The sequence below is a fragment of the Euleptes europaea genome, chromosome 9 (assembly GCF_029931775.1).
Source record: "Euleptes europaea isolate rEulEur1 chromosome 9, rEulEur1.hap1, whole genome shotgun sequence".
NCBI classification, from domain to species: Eukaryota; Metazoa; Chordata; class Lepidosauria; order Squamata; family Sphaerodactylidae; genus Euleptes; species Euleptes europaea.
Window position 1 is genome coordinate 3,476,175 of NC_079320.1, and position 22,665 is coordinate 3,498,839.

General features: G+C 48.9%; 3 protein-coding genes across 3 annotated transcripts; 2 read left to right on the plus strand and 1 right to left on the minus strand.

Annotated features, from left to right (window-relative positions):
• Positions 1–5,805: 5,805 nt before the first annotated feature.
• On the minus strand, positions 5,806–10,117 carry INO80B (INO80 complex subunit B). The gene is made up of 5 exons (XM_056855650.1): positions 10,054–10,117; positions 7,917–8,103; positions 7,425–7,543; positions 6,988–7,163; positions 5,806–6,295 (listed from the first exon to the last, which is right to left on the minus strand). The coding sequence occupies exons 1-5, from the start codon at positions 10,115–10,117 to the stop codon at positions 5,831–5,833; spliced, it is 1,011 nt and encodes a 336-aa protein (XP_056711628.1). The 3' UTR covers positions 5,806–5,830.
• A 1,028-nt stretch (positions 10,118–11,145) lies between these two features.
• LOC130482957 (probable N-acetyltransferase camello) lies at positions 11,146–14,300 on the plus strand. Its single transcript, XM_056855836.1, has 2 exons — positions 11,146–11,168; positions 13,619–14,300. Exon 2 carries the CDS (start codon positions 13,635–13,637, stop codon positions 14,298–14,300), a length of 666 nt encoding a protein of 221 aa, XP_056711814.1. The 5' UTR covers positions 11,146–11,168; positions 13,619–13,634.
• A 7,693-nt stretch (positions 14,301–21,993) lies between these two features.
• On the plus strand, positions 21,994–22,665 carry LOC130483018 (N-acetyltransferase 8-like). The gene has a single exon (XM_056855909.1). The coding sequence runs from the start codon at positions 21,994–21,996 to the stop codon at positions 22,663–22,665; it is 672 nt and encodes a 223-aa protein (XP_056711887.1).

A 22,665-nucleotide genomic window follows, 5' to 3' on the forward strand; every position in this document is an offset into this window, starting at 1 on the left:
CCCAAATGGCAGGGCAGAGCAAGGTGGCTGAGGACCGAGGAGGATTTGTGACAGTACCAACCTCTGAAGGGGCTTGTCATATATGCACAATGCCAAGAGGAAAGTAAGAGAGAAGTAATTCAGTTCTGTACTTTAATAACACTGAAGGATGCAATCTTATGCAAGCTTTACGGGAGGAAGGCAGGATGCTTTGAAGTAAACATGAAAGGTGCTGAGTTGCATTTTATCCAACTTGCATGTAAAACTCAGCCAGTACAACAGGCAGCTGCCCATTTTCATCCTGCTCCTCTGCCAAGGTGCTCAGGGAAGTGCGCATAATTCTCCCTTCCTTCGATTTATCTTTCCAGATGCGTGGGTGTGTAAAGTGCCGTCAAGTCACAGCTGACTTATGGCCATCCCATAGGGATTTTCAAAGCAAGAAGCTAGTGGAGGTGTTTTGCCATCGCCTGCCTCTGCAGAGAGACCCTTGGTAGCCAACCCTGCTTTGCTTGGGATCAAGCTAGCCTCTGGGCCCTCCTCATCAGAAGAGATGTTCAGCGGTGGTTTGCCTTTGGGTGCCTCTGCCTAGTGACCCTGGGCTTCCTTGGTGGTCTCCCATCTCAGTAATGACCAGGGCCAACCCTACTTTGCTTCTGAGATCTAGAGGAGATGGGGCTGGCCTGGGCCATCCAGGTCAGGGCATCTTCCCCAGTAGGCTAAGCTTTTTACATCGAGCAAACAAACATTAGCACCTTTGAATCACTGCAAAGAAAACAGATGTTTGAAGCTCAGAAGTTGGGTAGGGTATGTTTGGCCATCTGACAACCTTCACCTTACAGTATAGATGGGGGAGTGTGAAAGGTTACTCAACATTCACTGCTTGTGAATTTTTCTTTGGGCACAGCCATGGCAAGACTGCAGCCTGGACAGACTCAACATAAAACACAGAAGCACAAAGTGGAGGAGGGAGAAAAAGATCCTAAGCATGTGAACTAGCTGAGCTGACTCCTGACTAAATGCCGGAGGATTAGAGTCCCAGAACACCTTAAGATAAAGCGACCATGAAAATACACACTGGGAAATACACCACATCGTCCCTTCTGCTTGTAGCGGTTGGCAAGCGCTTCCACCAGGGCTTAGAGATAACAGGGATGGGGGACTTTCCATCATCCAATACTTATTTCTATTACATTAAGAGGCTGAAGCATTTCCTTACTTAATAAAACACTGACCCCAGTGGTCCTGGACAGTACCAGGACTTATATGGCAGAGGGAGGCTGAAGCATTAAGAAATTTAAGCAGTTTATGCCTATAGAACAAAAGGATGCAACAGGTCATAGAATCATAGAGTTGGAAGGGACCACCAGGATCATCTAGTCCAATCCCCTGCACAATGCAGGAAATTAACAACTACTTCCCCCCCCCGCACATCCCCAGTGACCTCAACCCTCCCCCCGCAATGCAGGATCCCACAATCAAAGCACTCCCGACAGATGACCATCCAGCCTCTGCTTAAAGACCTCCAAAGACGGGGACTCCACCACCCTCTGAGGCAGCACATTCCACCATCGAACAGCCCTCACCGTCAGGAGGTTCTTCCTAATGTTTAGGTGGAATCACTTTTCTATTAGTTTAAATCCATTACTCTGTGTCCTAGTCTCTGGAGCAACAAAGAACAAGCTAGTTCCCTCATCAACATGACATCCCTTCAAATATTTAAACATGGCTATCATGTCTCCCCTCAACCTTCTCTTCTCCAAACTAAACAAACCCAACTCCCTAAGTCTCTCCTCATAGGGCATGCATTTCAGACCTCTGACCATTCTGGTCGCCCTCCTCTGGACACGCTCCAACTTGTCAACATCCTTCTTAAATTGTGGAGCCCCAAACTGGACACAGTATTCCAAGTGAGGTCTGACCAATGCAGAATACAGTGGTAGTATTACTTCCCTTGGTCTAGACACAATACTCCTATTGATGCAGCCCAGAATTGCATTGGCCTTCTTAGCCGCCATATCACACTGTTGACTCATGTTCAGTTTGTGGTCCACCAAGACTCCCAGATCTCTTTCACATGTACTGTTGTCAAGCCAATTACCTCCCATCCTGTGTGTGTGTGTTAAGTGCCATCAAGTTGCTTCCGACTCATGGCAACCCTATGAATGAAAGTCCTCCAAAATGTCCTATCTGACAGATCTTGCAAATCTTGCTCAGATCTTGCAAATTGAAGGCTGTTGCTTCCTTTATTGAGTCAATCCATCTCTTGTTGGGTCTTCCTCTTTTCCTGCTGCCCTCAACTTTTCCTAGCATGACTGTCTTTTCCAGTGGCTCTTGTTGTCTCATGAAGTGACCAAAATACAATAGCCTCAGTTTAGTCATTTTAGCTTCTCTAGGGTCAGTTCAGGCTTGATTTGATCTATAACCCACTGATTTGTTTTTTTGGCAGTCCACGGAATCCGTAACACTTTCCTCCAACACCACATTTCAAAGGAATCTATTTTCTTCCTATCAGCTTTCTTCTGTCCAGCTTTCACACCCATACAAAGTAATAGGGAATACGATGGCATGAATTAATCTAGTCTTGGTGGCCAGTGACACATCCTTACACTTCAAAATCATTTCTAGCTCCTTCATGGCTGCCCTTCCCAGTCTCAATCTCCTTCTGATTTCTTGGCTGCAGTCTCCCTTTTGGTTGATGGTGGAGCCAAGGAATAGAAAGTCTTGAACAATTTCAATTTCCTCATTGTCAACCTTAAAGTTGTGTAATTCTCCTGTAGTCATTACTTTTGTTTTCTTGATGTTCAGCTGTAGTTCTCCTTTGGCACTTTCTCGTTTAACTTTCAGCAGTAGTCATTTCAAATCTTCACTATTTTCTGCCTATAATGTAGCGTCATCAGCATATCTCAAATTATTAATGTTCCTCCTATTATTGTTCCTCCCATCCTGTACCTGTGCCTTATGTTGTGTTTGCCTAGGTGAAGTACCTTACACTTCTCCCTATTGAAATCCATTTTATTACTTATGGCCCAGCTCTCCAGTCTATCAAGGTCATTCTGAACTCTGACCCTATCCTCCGGGGTATTAACTACCCCTCCTAACTTGGTGTCATCTGCAAATTTGATTAGCATGCTTTCTATTCCATCATCCAAGTCATTTATAAAAATATTAAATAGTACCAGTCCCAGGACAGACCCCTGTGGTACCCCACTGGTCACTCCTCTCCAGGATGAAGTTGTGCCAATAATGAGCACCCTTTGGATTCGGTTGGTCAACCAATTCCCAATCCACCTAACAGTAGCAGCGTCCAGCCCACATTTTACAAGCTTTGTTTCAAGAAGATCACGGGGGACTTTATCAAAGGCTTTACTGAAATCAAGGTACACTACATCTACAGCATTCCCTTCATCTACCATACTTGTCACTCTATCAAAAAAAGATATGAGATTAGTTTGGCATGACCTGTTTTCGAGAAACCCATGTTGACTGTCAGTGATCACAGCATTTCTTTCTAAGTGCTTACAGACCGTCTGTTTAATTATCTACTCTAGTATCTTACCTGGTATTGATGTCAAGCTGACTGGGCGATAATTGTTTGGGATTTCTTCCCCCCCCCCCTTTTTAAAGATGGGGACCACATTTGCCCTCCTCCAGTCTGCTGGAACTTCTGTTCTCCATGAATTCCCAAAGATTATTGCCAGTGGTTCTGAAATCACTTCAGCCAGTTCTTTTAACACCCTTGGATGCAGTTCGTCTGGTCCCGGAGGCTTGAATTCATTAAGAGTAGCCAGGTATTCCCGTACTATATCAGTGTCTATACTATGCTATAATTCCCCTATTGCATCCTCTGCTCATTATTCCCAGGTTGAGCACTATTCCCCTTTTGGGAGAAGACTGATACAAAAAAGAAGTAATTCTGCCTTTTCTGCCTCCCCTGTTAATAACTTACCGTCCTCTCCACACAATGACCCAATCGTTACCTTGATCTTCCTTTTGTTATGGACATAACCAAAAAACCTTTTTTTGTTGTTTTTTACTTCCCTGGCTAGTCGGAGCTCATTGTGCGCTTTAGCCTTCCTGACTTTCTCCCTACATGTGTTGGCTACTTGTATGAATACCTCTTTGTTGATTTCTCCCTTTTTCCATTTCTTGTACATGCCCTTCTTAAATCCTATCTCAACCTAAAGTTCTTTAGACATCCACCCTGGTTTCTTCAAACCTCTACCTTTTTTTCTCCTCGTGGGAATTGATTGAAATTGCGCCTTCAATATCGCCCAGGTCGGATACTGTGGAGCTATTCTGCTAACAAAGGCATATTCCTTGGGTGCAAGAGAGTCTTCTGCTGATGCCAGAGGCCTTCCAGGTCAGCAGAAGGATCCCTGAGCTGGAAGAAAGCATCCCCATTGTCAGAGCAGATCCACAAGACCCAACCCAAAGTTGCTGAAGCCTCTCCAATCTGCATGACAGGAAAGGCCACAAACAAAATCCAGAAACACCCAGCTTAACCGCATAGCAAACCGGACCAACGACTAAGTGCAAAGAGGTCCGGCACAAAACACTAAGGGGGAAAAGAGGTCCTTCTTGTCAGCACAGCAGCCTGGCCCAGTTTGAATATGAACTCTGGGAAGAAGCCCCATTCCTCGGCAGGCTGACCACTCCTGCGTATGAAGCAAGGGAGGTTTTTAAGTATCGGGGGTTTTCAAGTATCGGCTGTATACCTACTCATCGGGGATATTAGAGCTGCAATTCCTGTGTTGAACTAGATGACCCTGGCGCTCTCATCCAGCGCTGAGATGCAATAAATAAATTCCCAACTGCTCTTGTAGCAGATGAGCGGGACGGCCCTTTAGGAGAATCCTTGTGTACACCGCAAAACAGTTCCAAGAGTAAACCCAAAACAGGGAAGGCCTGAAAGAACAGGCGAGGCCTAGAAGCCAAAGAGGACTGGGCTAGCAGAAGATCTAAGGGTGGTACAGAAAAGATGGGAGGAGGTGCACCCCATATAGCAGTCCCTGCTAGCGATGCCCAACCCCCGGGGGCTCCCCCCACTCAGCTTGCTCAACCCCCACATCACAGCCTGCTCTGCTGGACCTTACTGAACCAGCAGGAGCGGGGATCAGGCAAGGTAAAGGATTAATTGAACTAGCTTCAGTTCTCCATCATCTTCAATGTATTGTTTATGAAGGACGACCAAAGTAATGAGTTCTTAAAAAGCAGCGACCTCGAGGGCCTCATTTAGGACCTCAGAGCAACAGCTGCTCTTTCCCGCTCCCACTCAACGGACAGAGGGAGGCTCTGAGCTGAGACAGAAAGGAAGTCCACAGGATGGGCGCAGAGGGGGTTCTTGCTGCCTCTGCCTGCCCTGTGAGCCGTACAGCCCCACCCCAAACACGACGCAAGTGGCACATACAGCAACACACCTGCAGCGCTCCCTCAGCTTTGTGCAACACCGCCCCCCCCCCACGAATCTCCAGAAAGCAGCCGCAGTCAACAGTACCAGGGTGAAGCATGTGCTTCTAGGCAGAGCGGAGCTGCTAGGACTGCAGACTTATCCGCTAGATGCACTTAACTCATTGCATCCAGGAAACGGCATCCTCGGAGTGCACATCGCCACCTCTGATTCTCCACCGGCTTACGAGGCCTTTCCCTCCCCCACCATTGGACAAATGTGCTAATTTCTGCCCCCAATCAGGACCCGCAGCCTGCCCAAACCCATCTCAACGTCGGCAGAGGGCCACATCCGCCCTTCTCCAGGCTCAGAGTACCGCTCGAATCAGCCATAAGCCCACCAGGATGCCGCACCAGAACAGCAGCAGGAGACAACCCCTAGGGAGTTCCGGAAAAAGGGGGGATGCTAGGCTGCCACCTGCTGGAACAACAAGTTCTTCTTGTAACAGTCCAGGCTGCAGAGGGGCACCCCAGTGCGTGAGCAGGAGTACCGCTTGAGGTTGGGGCACCCGCTGACCCCGCAGGGGGTGGGCAGAGGCGGAGGGGTCACGACAGAGGGCAGGAGAGGGAGGACAGCCCCCGGAGGGAAAGACACAGTGACGCCGGTGACAGCACTGCGGTAGCAGACTGTGGGGACGGCCCCGCCCTTGGCCTTGCGCTCCCGCAGGGTCTTGACCTTGGCCTTGCTGGTCTTGGTGAGCCGCTCGATTGTCTGGTTCTTGCTCTCCTCGGCCTTCTTGGCAGCCTGCAGGCGCCGCTTGCGGGCCCGCTCCTCCCGCTTGACCAGCATCTCCTCCGTCAGCTCCTTGGCCTTGTAGCCCATCGGCAGCTCCAGCAGGGGCTGGCTCTGTTGCTTGTGCAACAGAGCTTTCTGCGGGGGAGAGGGGGGAATTATAGAATCACAGAGTGGGAAGGGGCCATACAGGCCATCTAGTCCAACCCCCTGCTCAATGCAGGATCAGCCTAGAGCATCCCTGACAAGTGCTTGTCCAGCCTCTGCTTAAAGACTGCCAGTGAGGGGCAGCTCACCACCTCCCTAGGCAGCCGATTCCACTGCTGAACTACTCTTACTGTTAAAAAAAAAATCCTAATATCCAACTGGTACCTTTCCGCCCTCCCCGTTGCAATTGGTGTAAAAGTTCTGCAAGATCCTGATGTCAATTTGCCTATCTGCATTTATGCTTCTGTCTGTAAAGTTGTCAGCACCTTGAACGTCCTAAGGAACAGATGCTTTCCTTGATCATGATAAGTCATTAAAGAAAAAGAGTTCCTACTCCAGTTTTTAGTAGTGGTTGGACCCCTTCTTTGAACCCAGCTGAAATTTGTAATTTCTCCATCAGGATTGAACCCAGGACCTTCTGCATTCCAAGCAGAGGCTCTACTACTGAGCCACGCCCCCTCCCTACATGAACCTGCCTTTTCCTCAGTTACACCCTTGGTCTACTCCATCTTTTTGACCGGAGGACTGAACCTGGGACCTTCTGCACACCAAGCAGATGCTCTACTGCGGAGCCACAGCTAGAGTCAGACAGTCTACTGCACCAAGCTGCTCCTCTCCCTCACCTGCCTGGCTGTGAGCAAGGATTCGTCCACCTCTTTCTTGAGCTCCCCGTTGTCATCCAACTCCCCTCGCTCCAGGGCATCCAGCCAGCGCTGCTCCTCCTCTTCCTCCCGGGCTGGGAAGCCGATCACCGCATCGAGCTCAGGCAGGGGCGAGGGCTCCAAGTTGCTGTCCTCATCTGTGTACGGACAGGATGAGGGGAGGTTGCCTTTATTATTTAGCTCTTTAAAACAGTCATAACCTGCAGCGTGATACCAATACAACAAATCAAGGCCCCTTTGGCCTCTGTTCTTTGGTACCAAAATGGACCCTCCCCACTGACAGCAGCCTATAACAGATAGGAGAGAGCCACAGTTCTGGCCCCCGCATAAGACCCAGAAGAACTCTGCCCACTCCATCTCTTATCTGTCAGCCTTGGCTTCTGCCACCGTCCACTCACCCAGCCAGGCCCTGTACTGCTCGATGGGGACGCCCTCCATTGGCTCATCCTCGTCATCCACAACCATCAGTGGGGAGGGGGAACGCGGCCGCTCGGGGACAACAGTGAAGGTTGGCACACTGGGGAGAGAAGAGATGCAAATAAGTGGTCAAGACAAAACTTGGAGGGCAAAGAGAGGCTTAGGGGCCAGCCTGCCCAGGCTCTGAGTGAGGGGCTGGGGAAGTCCCAGCAGAGCAGGGAAGGGGCTGCAAGCCGGGAGGACGTTATTCCTCCAGGAGTTTTGGGGAGGTTACAGATGCAGTGCAAAAGATTTCAGTTTAGGCTGATGCGAGGGTAGTACCCCTAGGCACTGTGTTTAACACATTTTAATCAGCTGGATTTTACATAAGCTCTAAGATCGCATGCACTCTGTGTTCCCGAATAGGTTGGATGGCACCTCCAGAAAATGAACAGTTGAGCCCCTCCTCCCGCCATCTCCCCCAGCTCCTGCACCTCTTTGTCCCCAGGATTTGGCCTCCCAATTTGATTTTGAGCTTCAGCTGAGGCTTAGGGAGGGTAGGGCCCATCTCTGCTGCCGTCACACCAACATCCTCGCGGTGATGCTTCTTCTTATGCTTTTTCTTATGTTTCTTATGCTTCTTCTTGTGAGACCCATGGCTGTTGGATTCATCGTCCTCACCTGCAGTGGGTAGAGAACGCAAATAGGGTACTGCCAGTCCATGGGCAAAAGAGCCCCAGCTGTGAGAAGATGCACAATTACAGCCATAGCAGAATAAGGGAAGGAGGACTGACAGGTAGAACCAATTGGGGCAGTTCAGAATAACAGAAGTTATCAACAGAAGTATAGTGTCCAGATCACGTGAAGCAATGGTATTGCTCTGCTCTGGTTAGACCTCACCTAGAGTATTGTGTTCAGTTTTGGGCACCACAATTTAAGAAAGATGTAGACAAGCTGGAACGTGTCCAGAGGAGGACAACGAAGATGGTGAGGGGTCTGGAGACCAAGTCCTATGAGGAAAGGCTGAAGGAGCTGGGTATGCTTAGCCTGAAGAGGAGAAGACTGAAAGGGGATATGATAACCATCTTCAAGTACTTGAGGGGCTGTCATAGAGAGGAGGGTGCCGAGTTGTTTTCTGTTGCCCCGGAGGGTCGGACCAGATCCAATGGGTTGAAATTAAATCAAATTTCCGGCTAAACATTAAGAAGAATTTTCTGACAGAGAGGTTCCTCAGTGGGACAGGCTTCCTTGGGAGGTGGTGAGCTCTCCCTTCCCTGGAGGTTTTTAAGCAGAGACTAGATGGCCATCTGTCAGCAAGGCTGATTCTGTGACCTTAGGCAGATGATGAGAGGGAGGGCATCTTGGCCATCTTCTGGGCATGGAGTAGGGGTCACTAGGGGTGTGGGGGGAAGGTAGTTGTGAATTTCTTGCATTGTGCAGGGGGATGGACTAGACGACCCTGGTGGTCCCTTCCAGCTCTATGATTCTATTCTATCGTTCTACAACAGAGTGGGGCAGCAGTTAGTTTGCTGGTGTAAGATCTGGGAGGTTCAAATACCCATCCTGTCATACACGGAAATCCCTACCAACCCATTTAAAAAGCCACTATGCTATTTCGTAAGCCGCCTCGGGCTGGTTCCCTAAATAAATCATTTCATTTCATTCATTAACCTTTATTGGCATACCAAAAGACAGAGATGAAACAACAATATACCTCCAAAGGGCAATACATATAAGTTACAAGTCGGGTTAATAAAACTTTTCTTGTTCTTTACGAACTCCTGTAAGAAATTCAGCCACGGTAGCCGTAATTTTGGGATCATGATCACTCAAAAGAAATTTGCATTTCACTTCATTACTCCTGTAACTCTTGTACTGGAGCAAAGTAGATAGCAGTTTATCCCGCAGAGTCACATAGAAGGGGCAATCTAAAAGGATGTGGTCAATTGTATCCAACAAATTTAAACCGCACGTGCATAGGCTTTCGTGTCTAGGGATCTGAAGGTATCGGCCTAGATGGGAAATGCGTTAAGCTAATAGAAAAGTGCGGCGATGAGAAGGTATCTCTAGGTTATCTAGATACCTAGCCATTTTACCTGACCCATTATTAAGGCCTAGGGCCAACGGAGAACATGTGGGGGGGGGGGGAAGAGCTGGGTTAAAATTCTGCAATTCTACATCAAGGAGACGTTGCTTGATTCTTTTTGAAGATGTAAGATTCATTGGCCAGAGCAAGATTATCTATTTTTTTAAAGATTTTTTTATTATTTTTTCATACGTTCGATACAATCAATTAACATTGCCTTTCATTCTTTTCTAATTCTCAATTAAAACTAACATATATCTATAACAATCCTCTATCCCAAGTCTGACTTCCCCTCTTCCTTCTTCTATCTCTAACTTATCTCCGTAATCCTCTTAGCAATTATGTTCTGATTCTTTATAAAGAAATTTTTTATAAAACCTTTTGAAATTATTTAAAAAAGACACAGAGCAAGGTTATGTAAATCAATTGCAACTGGGCAGAGTCTAATCAATATGTCCCATGTGAAATAGCCCTAAATAAGTCCATCCAGTGACTGGGGACTTCCGGGCGGGGGCCGTGGCGGGGGGGGGGGCAGCCCCACTCACCTCGCCCGGCGCCTTCCATCCTGAGGCCGCCGCCCGCCTCGGCCCTCCGCCACGCTTTGCTCATCACGGAAGCCAGGGCGGGAGGGCGACGCTCCGCCGAAGCCTCCTCTGGGGGACCACAATAGCGACGGACCAACCCCGCCCCCTCAACGCGCACTTCCGCCCAAGCAGGGCGACGGTTGGGCACGGGGGGCGGGACTTCCTGCTTGCCTCAGCGCCTTTTGGTTTCTCTGGCCGAAGCGGCCGCCGCCCTCAGGAAGTGACGGACCAACCCCGCCCCCTTCAACGCGCACTTTCGCCCAAACGAGGCCGACGGTTGGGCACGGGGGGCGGGACTTCCTGCTTGCCTCAGCGCCTTCTGGTTTCTCTGGCCGAAGCGGCCGCCGCCCTCAGGAAGTGACGGACAAACCCCGCCCCCTTCAACGCGCCCTTTCGCCCAAACGAGGCCGACGGTTGGGCACGGGGGGGCGGGACTTCCTGCTTGCCTCAGCGCCTTCTGGTTTCTCTGGCCGAAGCGGCCGCCGCCCTCAGGAAGTGACGGACAAACCCCGCCCCCTTCAACGCGCCCTTTCGCCCAAACGAGGCCGACGGTTGGGCACGGGGGGGCGGGACTTCCTGCTTGCCTCAGCGCCTTCTGGTTTCTCTGGCCGAAGCGGCCGCCGCCCTCAGGAAGTGACGGACAAACCCCGCCCCCTTCAACGCGCCCTTTCGCCCAAACTAGGCAGACGGATTGGGCACGGGGGGCGGGACTTCCTGCTTGCCTCAGCGCCTTTCTGTTTCTCTCGCCGAAGCGGCCGCTGCCTTCCGGAAGTGACGAGCCGTCCGCGAACGGTGATCCCGGCCGCTTTGGGCCCCTTGTGAAGTATCTCCGGATAGGCCGAGCGTCCCTCTTCTCCCCTCCCCTCAGGCCTCTCTCGGACCGCCTAAAAACGGAAATCCCGAACTAAGCCGGAAGTCCGGCCTGGTGGGTGAGAAGACGCTCTAGCCCGACTCTATGGTAGAAGCCGAGCCTGAAAAGAAGCGACCGTGAGTGGCCCGGCGCGGGAAGTGACGTCGCCGGAAGCCCAGCCGCGCTCCGACGAGTAGCTGGGAGGGCGTCGTTGCTAAGGGAGAAGGTGAGCCTCTGTCCCCCCCCCCCCCGAGAAGGAGTGGGGGGGATCCTGCTGGACACTGGAGGGGTCCTGAGTGGACCCTCGAGGCGGGAATAGGATGCTCTTGGGTTGAGGTCGTGCTGTAGGCCCCAACGCGGTGTAGTGGTTCGAGTAGGGGCTGAGTGACCCGGGTTCGAATCCCCCGCTCTGCCATGGAAGCTCATTGGGTGACCTTGGGCCAGTCACGCGCTCTCAGCCTCGCCTACCTCACTGGGCTGTTGTGAAGGGGTTAAAATGGAGGAGAGCAGTGCATCGCTGACCTTAGGCCAGCCACGTGTTCTCAGACTTCCCTACTTCACAGGTTTGTTGCAGTAGAAAAGGGCAAGAGACGAACAAGAATATTTTCTGGCAGGGTCTGAGCAAACCGACCCCTGAACTAAAAAATCTTGCAAGAGTCCAGTAGCCCCTTATTTAACAAAAATATTTTCTGGCAGGGTGTGAGCTTTCGTGAGCCGCAGCTCACTTCTTCAGATACAGCTAGAATGTGAATCCATCTGTCTTTAAGTAGAGGAGAGTGAATTCAGACAAGCACTAGTATGTAAATGTTAACTGTATGTAAATGTGAATAGCAGGCGTGATGGGATTAGGTGTGGTATGCAGAAGAGTCTGGGATTTCCAGGGGAGAGATGGGTGTGGGGAAATCAGCATTGGTCATGAGCCATGAATGCAAGGTTTGTTGTCAGAGGAAAACAGAGGAAAGCAATCCTTCGCTCACCTTAGGCAAGTCAGGTATTCTCAGTCTCGCCTACATCACAGGGTTGTTTTGAGGACCAAATGCAGAACAACACATGGCTGACTGTGCTGGCTGACCTTGGGCCAGTAACATATTCTCAACATTACCTACCTCACGGTGTCGTCGTGAAGATAAAATGGGAAAAGATGTATGGCTGTCTTTGGGCCAGTCATTTGCACTCAGGCTAACTGACCGCACTGGGTTGTTGTGAGGATAAGATGGAGAACAATGCCTGCTGCTTTGGGTCCCCCACTGGGTAGAAAAGTGTCATATAAATATAACAGATTAAATAAATAAACAAATTCAGGACAGCTACTGGGGTCTGCCACCAAAGGCACTCTGCTGTTTTTTGCATGCCGTCCTCATGGAGGTGTTGTTCATCCTGCCAGGTAAACAGCATGTGTGTGAACTATAGCAATCCAGTTTCTTGCACACTTGATGTTTTTCTGCTTACTGGAGGAAGATGTGTCTTCTTCAAAATAGCTCAGAGCTTACCTCTTAGCAGCAGCTTGGTACAACCCATTAGGCATGAAGGGATCCTTGTACCAAAGTGTGAGCATTAAATCCCTGCCTAGCCAAAGTAAAAAGGGAAAATTCCTTATAAACAAATTATTATTGGGGGTGGGATTGAAATTACAGACTCCTATATTGTTGTATGTGTGTGCTGTCAAGTCACAGCTGACTTATGGCGACCTTGTAGGGTTTTCAAGGCAAGAGACATCCTGAGGTTGTTTGCCACCACTTGCCTCCATGTGGGCTGAGAGTTCTGAGAGAGCTGTGACTAGCCCAAGGTCACCCAGCAGGCTTTATGTGGAGGAGTGGGGAATTGAATCATATATGCCTTTACCTCAACTGCACGACTCCATCAGTCCATTGAGGAGATGCTTAGTTTGTTGCCATGGATTCTTTGACTTGCCCAGCTTTCTAAAAGAAAAAAAAGCTGAGCCAGTAAATGATGGTGGGGAGCGGTCAAATAGAAGGAATGTAAAGGGAAGACAACTGTTGCAGTCAGAGGTATGCCTGCCATGAACACATGAAGCTGCCTTATACTGAATCATACCCTTAGTCCATCAAGGCCAATCTTGTCCAGCATCTCAGATAGAAGTCTTTCTCATCCCCTATTTCCTGATCCTTTTAGCTGGAGATACCAGGGATTGAACCTGGGACCTTCCACAAACCAAATAGATGCTCCACCATTGAGCCACAGCCCTTCCCTGTGGCAGACATTTATCATTTATAACCTGCCTTTCCTTGTGGTTCAAGGTGGCTTACAATAATAGTTAAAAGCATTTTCAGTTTAAAATAAAATAACAAGTCCCAAATCTCTCCCCCCTTAAAAGATGCTTGCCCCCTGAAACTCCCTCAAAAACCCTGGCAAACAGGCAGGCCTTGTTGTGCCTCCTGAAGACCTCCAAGGAGGGGCCCCCTCTCCTCTTCAGGGAGCCCTTTCCGCAGAGCTGGAGCCACAATGGAAAAGGCCCTGGCTGTCATTGATGCCACCCTAAGTGATGGAATAGGCATCAGATGTCTGCCTGATGACTGTAATTGGTGCACTGGAAAGAGACGGTCCTTCAGATAAACTTGTTTCTTCTTCTGCAGTAAAACGCTTTCATTGCTGCCTCGTTTCCCAGCGCTGCCTGTCTTCTCTCACCCACGCAGACCCTCCCTGTTCTTGTTTCAGTCCTGCCTGCAGCATCATGGTGCCTTTCCACATCCGCGAGTACCGGGACGAGGATTACGAGACCGCACGCGACTTGTTTGCCACCGGGATGAGCGAGTACATGCCCACTTTGTGCGTCCACATGCTGAAGCAGCCGTGGGTGATCCTGGCCCTGGCCTGCACCTTCTGCCTGCTGCTCACCAGTTCCAAATCCCTCCTCCTGCCCATCCTTGCTGTCACTCTGCTGCTGGCCCTGGGGCGGCAGGTGCTGGGCTACGTTTGGTCCAGGTACATCGACCACTGCTTGCAAGAGGACCTGCTGGACATCCAGGAAACCTACATGCTGGGCAAGGGGTCCCACTTCTGGGTGGCAGAGGCAGACGAGCGCGTAGTGGCCACGGTGGGGGCCCGGCCCTCCGATGAGTGCCAGGAGGAACTCATGTTGAAGCGCATGTCCGTCCGCAAGGATTACCGGGGCCTTGGTATTGCCAAGGCCCTCTGCAAGACGGTGATCTCCTTTGCCCGAGAACATGGCTACCGGTCGGTGGTGCTGAACACCCTCACGGTGCAGCATGAAGCCCGCACCCTGTACAACAGCATTGGCTTCCACGTGTATCGCCACTACATCTTGCCCACCCTCTATGGCAGGTTGGCCAACTTTACTGTTTTCAAGCATCGATACGATATCCCCTGTGTGGGCTGAGGAGGGGGCCAGGACTGGTCTGCGCTTGCTGACTGGACTCTGCGTTTCAACCTGTTTGTCCCTCAGGCAGCAGATTCTGTGGAATGAAGAAAATGGGAACTAGTCACTTTTTGGTGCTGGGCAAGGGAATGTGTGTCAGTTTTTGTACACTTGGAGAGTTAATTTTCCGGTTGTTAAAGAGGGCATTGAACGGGAACCAGGCCTCGCAAAAGTCTAATAATGAAGGATGCTGAAAAAGTATATATTTTTCCATGCCTTTTCCCTTTTGTGTACTTGCTGTACCTGGAGTCCTGATTTGGAAGAAGGTGTGGCTTAAAGAGAGATTTTTGTTGATGGAGAGAGCAAGTTTCTTTGCTGCTGAGGACATTTCACCTCTGGCCTCATGGCAGCAATTCTAGGTTTGTCAGCACTTTGCCTCAGGGTTTCTTTTTCTTTTTTGAGAGACAGGACAGTTTTTGAAATACATGGTCAGTGAGTGGCCCAGAAGCCAGGGCGCCACGTTGCCAACATCAAAAAGGGCTGTTTGCCTTCTCTGCTGGGCTTGGCGCATCCAGAGGCCTTTTCTTCATCATGTCTTGGTGTAGAAATGTCTGTCTGTTTCCTTGGGGTGTGCAGCAAACGGCTCTGGGCGTGCAGTCAGACACACAGAAGAACGGATGCCCCCTATGTTCTCCTTGTACTGCAGCACCTAAGCTTGGTTCAGACATGAATGTGAAACATGGTTTGGCGATATGCAAGCCTCACTCACAAAATCCTTCCTCTCTCTGTGCTAGTTTATTCTGTCCATTATTGAGCATTTCATAGTCTGCCGTTACATCCATAGCAGCAAAGTGTGGCTTATGCTTGCCCTATAAACCAGTTTGCACGTGGTCTAGGATCCTGGTTTAATGAAGATATTTGAAGGTGTCTAACCTCATTTTGTAATGAGTTTCTGGACCTCATCTGAATGCAAAGGATTAAGATCATGCCACTTTCCCCACAATGTTCAACGTAATTTTATTTGTATTAAATTACAGAGCTATTTAATATTCTTTGCAGAGTACCTGACTCACTTTGTTCCTTTACTTCGTTGACACCTGGCCTTTTCTCAGCGCTGGAGACCCAAAGCAGCTTGCATCATTTTCCTTGCCAGCGTGGTTAGTGATTAAGAACGGTGGTTTGGAGCAGTGGACTCTGATCTGGAGAACCGGGTTTGATTCCCCACTCCTACACATGAGCAGCAGAGGCTGATCTGGTGAACCAGGTTGGTTTCCCCACTCCTACACATGCAGCCAGCTGGGTGACCTTGGGATAGTCATAGTTCTCTCTGAACTCTCTCAGCCCCACCTACCTCACAGGGTGTCTGTTGTGGGGAGGAGAAGGGAAGGTGATTGTAAGCCGGTTTGATTCTCCCTTAAGTGGTAGAGAAAGTTGGCATATAAAAACCAACTTCTTGCCTCCATTTTATCCTCACAACAACCTTGAATGGTGTAGGTTAGGTGGAGACCTTCTGTGGCCACGTAGGGATTCGAACCTGGGTTTCCCATATCCTAGTCCAACACTCTCACCCAGGGGGTCCCCAGTGTGATGCATATGGGTGCCCACCCATACCTTTTCTAGCCACCAAGTGCAGGTGCAGCCAGGTGGCCTTTTCCCCAGCAAGGCATCTGGTTGACCACTGGAGATACGATTGGCTTTGCAGATTTTTTAAAATGTTGCTTTGGCATCAGCTTCTACCACAGCACAAGGACCTTCACTATGTAACCGAAAGCAAGCTACAGCAGCTATTGTGTGGCTGGCTCCACCTCCTTTGGCAGCCATTCTGTGGTTGCTCCCACTGCATTGTATCAGCGTTCCAGAGGTGCCCGCAGGCTCAAAAGGCTGGGGACCCCTGCTCTAACCACTGCACCATGCTGGATCGCAACCACACCTACCTCACTGGGTGCTTGTGAAGGTCAAGTGGAGGAGGAAAGGAGTGTGTAAGCTGCCCTGAGCTTCTGAAAGGACAGTTAGGATTTTAAAATGTAGTAGGTAGATCCTTACCAAGGCGTGGAAAATCTTGCAAAGGAAGCAGCAAGAAAAATACTCTGGTTCCCTTGGGCCAGAATGCACTCTGCGGAGGGGGGGTGGATCTTGAGAAACTACATAGGAAAATGGGAGAAATGCTGAGGCAGAAGGATGTTTCTTTGTCAGAAGTGTTAACAGGTAGACTATTCATTAGAAGAAAATGGGACTGCAACAGGAAAAGGTTTGTATTAGGAAACTAAGAACCCCCCATTTCAGTCTGTGTCTGCCTTTTTTACCAACTGGAGGTCTTAGCCTGGATTGTATCCTGAGCATGTCTGTAGGTCTGTGCAGGGCTTCTTGGGTGTGAATGACAGCTGTGTAGAGGAACGCCGCCCAGCCTCTGCTGGGCAGGGCCTCTTTCAAGGTTGGACGAGAGCGAGTTCCCAAACACAACACCGAGCCCAGGAATTTTCCTGTTGCTCAGTGGGTAGCTAACAAGAGGTTTAAGCCTTGGTAGGTGGTCACACAAACAAGAAAGGCACTTCAGATTTAGCCTTGGGACCCACACAGTCAAAAGACACACCAATATAGGTTAAATATTTATTTTAAGGTTTGTGCTGGTTACAGAAGGAAAATTCGTGAAGCATTTAAAGCACAAAAATAACAAAGCTTAATATATCTAGCTACACAGTCAAGTTCTTAGGTTCAAATGTTTGGCAAAGTTTAAGGCAAGATTTCAAGAGGTTTTGTTACAAGTTACCAGTTTCTTCAAAGGTTCAAGCGTCTTGGTTTTCAGCATGCAAGTTTCCAGAGTCAATCAGACAAGAGTTCCCCCTATAAGGGCAAAATCAAAATGAGTTGTGATGAAGTCAGGCATGGACTCACCATGGCCCTAATGTTCATGATTTCTGTATGAACGAGGTCTACTTTTATTTCTACATTCTTAGTAAGTGGGCCCAATACGCCAATAAGAATGCAAAGAGAGTCTTAAACCTATAATTGATTGATGGGTCATTCTTGCCCCCACATCACGCCAGGATGACCAAGGCATTTCTGATTCTGCAGCAATCAAAATACCTGGAGATCCTCAAGGCAAAGATAAGGGGAGCAAGGCTGACAGATTTGTTACTAGGGTAACTAACGACCTTCAATTAGGGAGGAAGGGAGGTGGAATTGCCTGCATCTGGCTGCTCTACCCCCTTCCTTCAAAGCACATTCTTCAACATGAAAGTGCATTCTCACAGTTGTAAATTGCTGAGTGAACCATTTGCCTTTCTTGGGCCTCCTGAGTTTAATATCAAGTTATACCAGGCCCTGGTCTGAACCAAGGAATTGTAAAGAAATTGGGGAACCCAGTTTCTTTATAAGCTGGAACATTAACAGCAGTGGTGGTAGAAAGTGCCATCAAGTCACAGCTGACTCACTGTGATCCTGTAGGGTTTTCAAGGCAAGAGATGTAACAGGTGATTTTCCATTGCCCACCTCCACGTAGCAACCCTGGATTTCCTTGGCAGTCTCCCATCCAAGTACTAACCAAGGCTGACCCTATTTAGTTTCTGAGACTGAACTAGCCTGGGCCAGCCAGGTCAGTGCTTAAAGGAGAACATGTGGTCAAGTCTCAGCCAGCTTATGGTGACCCTGTACGGTTTTAAAGGCAACAGACATTCAGAAGTTGTTTAGAGCATAAACGATCTGATCTGCTGGGTCAGACCAAGGCCCATCAACTCCAGCAGTCTGTTCACAGTGGCCAACCAGATGCCTCTAAAAAGACCACAAAAAAGACAACAGCAGCATTGTCCTGCCTGTGTTCCACAGCACCTCATATAATAGGCATGCTTCTCTGATCCTGGAGAGAACAGGTATGCATCCCATTTCTGGCGCGTGCCCTTATTTTTGGCTCAAGATAATTGACATCCTGAAAGACTGGACAATTCTACCAACTATTTTGTCAGATTGCACAGAGAAGCCATTGAAATTCATAAACATCAGCACAACTTTAACAGAAAAGAGGAGAGTTTAAGAATGAATAAGGCTTGGCTTCCTGCCCTGAAAAACCTCCAGACAAAGACAACATTCAACAATAGCCATACAGATTAGCTTTGGATTACACACATTAACAGATCACTTCAGGATACAATGGTTCCATATTAACATACCATACCCTCATTAGCACATTATCTTGATACTTACAGGACAATACTTTTGCAGGACAATACTCAGCTCAAACCCAACCCCTTTCTGACTATATATTACTCTTCCTACACCCTTGACACTGAGAGACACTGTCCTTCAGTGTTACTACTCTGAAGATGCCTGCCACAGTTGCTGGCGAAACGTCAGGAAAGAAAATTCCAAGACCACGGTTACACAGCCCGGATAACCTACAAGAACCAATTGACATCCTATTTAACATTTTGTCCTTAGAACTTAAAGGATGTTCGTAACAAAAACTAAAGCCAGCTGCTAGTTCTTGTTAGGGATAAATTCACAGGGGAAAGAGGTAATTCCTTTGACAATTGCACCTCACTGATACTATCCTTACCACACACAAAAATCAGGTTTCAGATGCCAGGGGAAAGCAAAGTTGTTAAAAGCCTGCAGGTCTACTCAGAGATGATAAAACATGAACAAATATGGGGACAGTGGGTCCAGGGTTGCCAGCTCAGTGTGAGGAAATACCTGGAGGTTTTGGGGGTGGAGCCTGAGGAGGGTGGGGTTTTGGGAGGGGAAGGACTTCAATGCCATAGAGTCCAATTGCCAAAGCAGCCATTTTCTCCAGGTTAATTGATCTCTATTGGCTGGATATAAGTTGTAATAGCAGGAGATCTCCAGCCACCACCTGGAGGTTGGCAACCCTAGGACAGTCTGATCTTTTTACTAGCTTCCAGTTCTTGCCGGCAACACTCCTCATCCTGGCAAAAGGGAGGATTTCCTGGTTCTGCATTTCAAATCCTTCTAGTGATTAATCATTAACGCATCAAAGTGCCATCAGTCGGGGCAGAAGTTCCATTCGGCAGCTCCTTAGGTTGACTTAGAACGATACTGATTATTATTAATTCACATGCAAGAACCATGTTTTAGCAAGCACAAAGGGCAACATGTCCAGCTTGGAGAGCCAAATTACACAATTTGCTTCTCGCTTTCCAAACATACTTGCCTGGGGCACACCTACATTGCCAATGCATGGGAGGTTTTGCTGCTCACAAAACTCTGCATGGGGGCTTAGTGTTGAGAATTTGGATGGGGAAAATGTGCATCTAGAGTGTGACAAATCCATGACAAAACCTCCCATGCATAAATGGCCCTAGAGTTTGTTTAAAGCAATCAAGGAAAAACCGAGCCTGGGGCACTTAGGGTCGGACTATGGCATAGCATCTTTGCTGAGGTCCCTCTCAAGGCTCTGCCCCCAAATCTCCAGCCATTTTCAAAACTAACTAAATAAAATAAATAAAACCGATAGCCAATGACGTGTAGTAGTTAAGAGCTGGACTATTATTTGGGAGACCTGGGTTCAAATCCCCACTCTGCCATGAAAGCTTGCTGGGTGACTTTAGGCCAGTCACACACACTCAGCCTAACCTACCTCACAGGGTTGTTGTGAGGATAAAATGGAAGAGGGGAGAATGATCTAAGCTCTTTGGGGCCCCGTTGGGGAGAAAGGCAGGGTACAAATGAATTAAATATATTCAATCAATAAAATAACTAAATGCAATGGAGTCCATCCTCCAAAGCAGCTGTTGTCTCCAAGGGAACTGATCCTTGCTGTCTGAAGATCAGTTGTAATTTCAGGATATCACCTGGAGGTTGGCAACCCTTTCTTTTGACACAGTGATTTCCCTCCTCCCCCGCCTCCAAGGAGCAGGCATCTGGCAAGCAACGAAGCCCTGCCCACTTTGAGTGGAAGCCCTGCCCGTTTTGCTTTGCCAAGGGGCGGCCGTGCCGAGCAGCAAAACACAACCGAGAATCCAACAGCACCTTAAGGATTGCCAAGGTTTGGCCTCTGCTCTGTCTCTGGCAGGCCTGGGGGGGGCTGCTCTGCCTGGTTGGCGGCTTGTGAAGGAGGAGGAGGAAGAGGGGGAGACTTGGTCGCTGTCCGCTGTCCAGGAAGCGTCAGCAAAAGAGTGACAAAGCGGTGGCGAAGGACCGTCGTGCAGGGATCTGGCAGCAGGTGTGAGAGGTGGGTGCGCTCGGGGTTGGGGTCCCAGCGATGATCCCTTCGCCTGGGAATCTGTTGGCTGTTGTGAAATGGGGTTCTTGACATGGACTGAAGTTTGCCGGTGACACAAGAATCCAGCTTCTGTCTCAGTCCCTTGGAGAGTTGAAGCTCTCCTCTCTCCCTCCTCTCCCCTTGCTGCAAAACTCTGCCGCTCGATAATAAAGCTGCCTTTGGGGCCCTCGGGCTTCCCGCTGCCAGTCGGGCCAGGCACGACCATCTGCGGGTCTTTCCTTGCCAAAACCTCAGGGCCACACATTGGCTTAGGCTGGGTTATGCAACAGGAAAGGCAGGGAAAGGTGCATCCTGAAAAGTGGTACTTCGCTTTAAGACACCGCAACATTCAAAGAAAACCAGGGAAGGGCCTTATTCAATTGCAGGACTCCTGGCCAGCATTAAATAATTTGGCTTGATGGAGTTAAAACATCTTTAAAAAACCTCATCATTCATTCATAAAACAAGCAGGAAAGAAATTAAATCCAAGCCATGGAAAAATCAAAATAAACCAAAAAAAATTGTTAAGTAAAACCAAAGAACCAACCAGTCAGAAACGTTTACAAACTCTCAATATTCTCAGTCATAAAATTTAAATCTAGATATAGTGAACACGAACTTTTTCAAACATAACATATATTGACACAGACCATGTTTTGACAATAAAAGCATGCTAAAATCACACCTGCTTTTAGGTCATTATCAGTAATATCCCAATATATTTATTAGTTATTTGTTGATTGCATTATTTATTTATTGCATTTATAAAAAATATAACTAGAAGACCACAGCCACCTATTTGTAAAGGTACAAACAAAATCTGTTGACAAATTTAGCATGAGACTAGTGATCCGGATCTAGCAATTTCGCCTTTAAAAACATGTATAATACAATCAGTTTGCTTTGGTGCAATATTACTGCTATTTGAAAATTAAATGTCCCAATTTCAAAGTCTCCAACCGAGAGGGGTGGGGAGAGACATGAACAATGCACTCTTAAGAACACTTTCCTGAGAGTAAGCCCCCACTAAACAGACTTGAGTAGGAGTCTAAGTACTTTGCAGCTGGATTTTACTGTGTGAAATGGCAACATCCACTTGCAAATGATCGTTAAAGTGCATTGAAGGTGGATTGAAAGTGCTTTATTCGGTATGTGTGAAAGCACACCATATGGCCTTGTACCCCACTGAGGTCCCAGTCCTCCCCAGATCTACAGGAGTTTCCCAACCTGGATCTGGCAACTCTATCCCCCATCTCCCACCAGTGGCCGGGGGGACGTTGCGACCCTATGCATTACACAGATAACTGTTCCTCAAAATTGCAGGTGTAGTACATCAGTTTGAATCAAGTGGAAGGCAGAAGTGTGTCTGTCAAAGGTCAACCCGTAAATTTTTTGAGCCCTAGAAGGGCTAGCTGCAACCTTTGTCTGCACAGTTCTGTAGTTTCAGCCATTGACAACGTCCTGATCTGTTTTCCAGCACAACAGGAATGTGAGTTTGTCATGGGTGAATACCACATCCGTACATTCGAGGACAGGGACTATGAGGCGGTGCGCACCATCCTCTCCCATGGCATTCATGAGCACGTTCCGGCTGGCTGTTGGCACATTCTCCGGTGCCCTCAGAACCACCTGCTGCTGTTGGCCATCTTCCTCATGGCCTACATGATCTTAGCTTCTCTCCTCTTCTCTTGCGGAGTGGCGGCAGCCTTTGTGGTTATGGGATGGATGTACATGAAGGGTCTCTGTGCAGCGTACGTCCAAGCTGCACTTACCAGAGACATGCTGGACATCCGGAAAACCTACCTGGAGCCCAAAGACTGTTGCTTTTGGGTGGCGACATCTGGAGAGGAAGTGGTAGGGATGGTGGCCGCCATCCATCCAGAAGACCCATCTCAACGGGGCAAAGCGCTGGAGCTTAAGCGCATGTCGGTGGCCAAGCAGCACAGGGGCCGCGGGCTCTCCAAGGCGCTTACCAGGACCGTCATCTGCTTTGCTCAAGAGCGCGGGTACCAGGAGGTGGTGCTGGGCACTTCCATGGTGCAGTATGCGGCTCAGCGGGTGTACGAGGGAATCGGTTTCCACAAGGTCAAAGTGGAATACCCCTCCCTCTTGGCGAAGCTGCTGCAGGTCTACTTTTACTACTATCGCTATGAGATTGCCAGATCGCGTTGA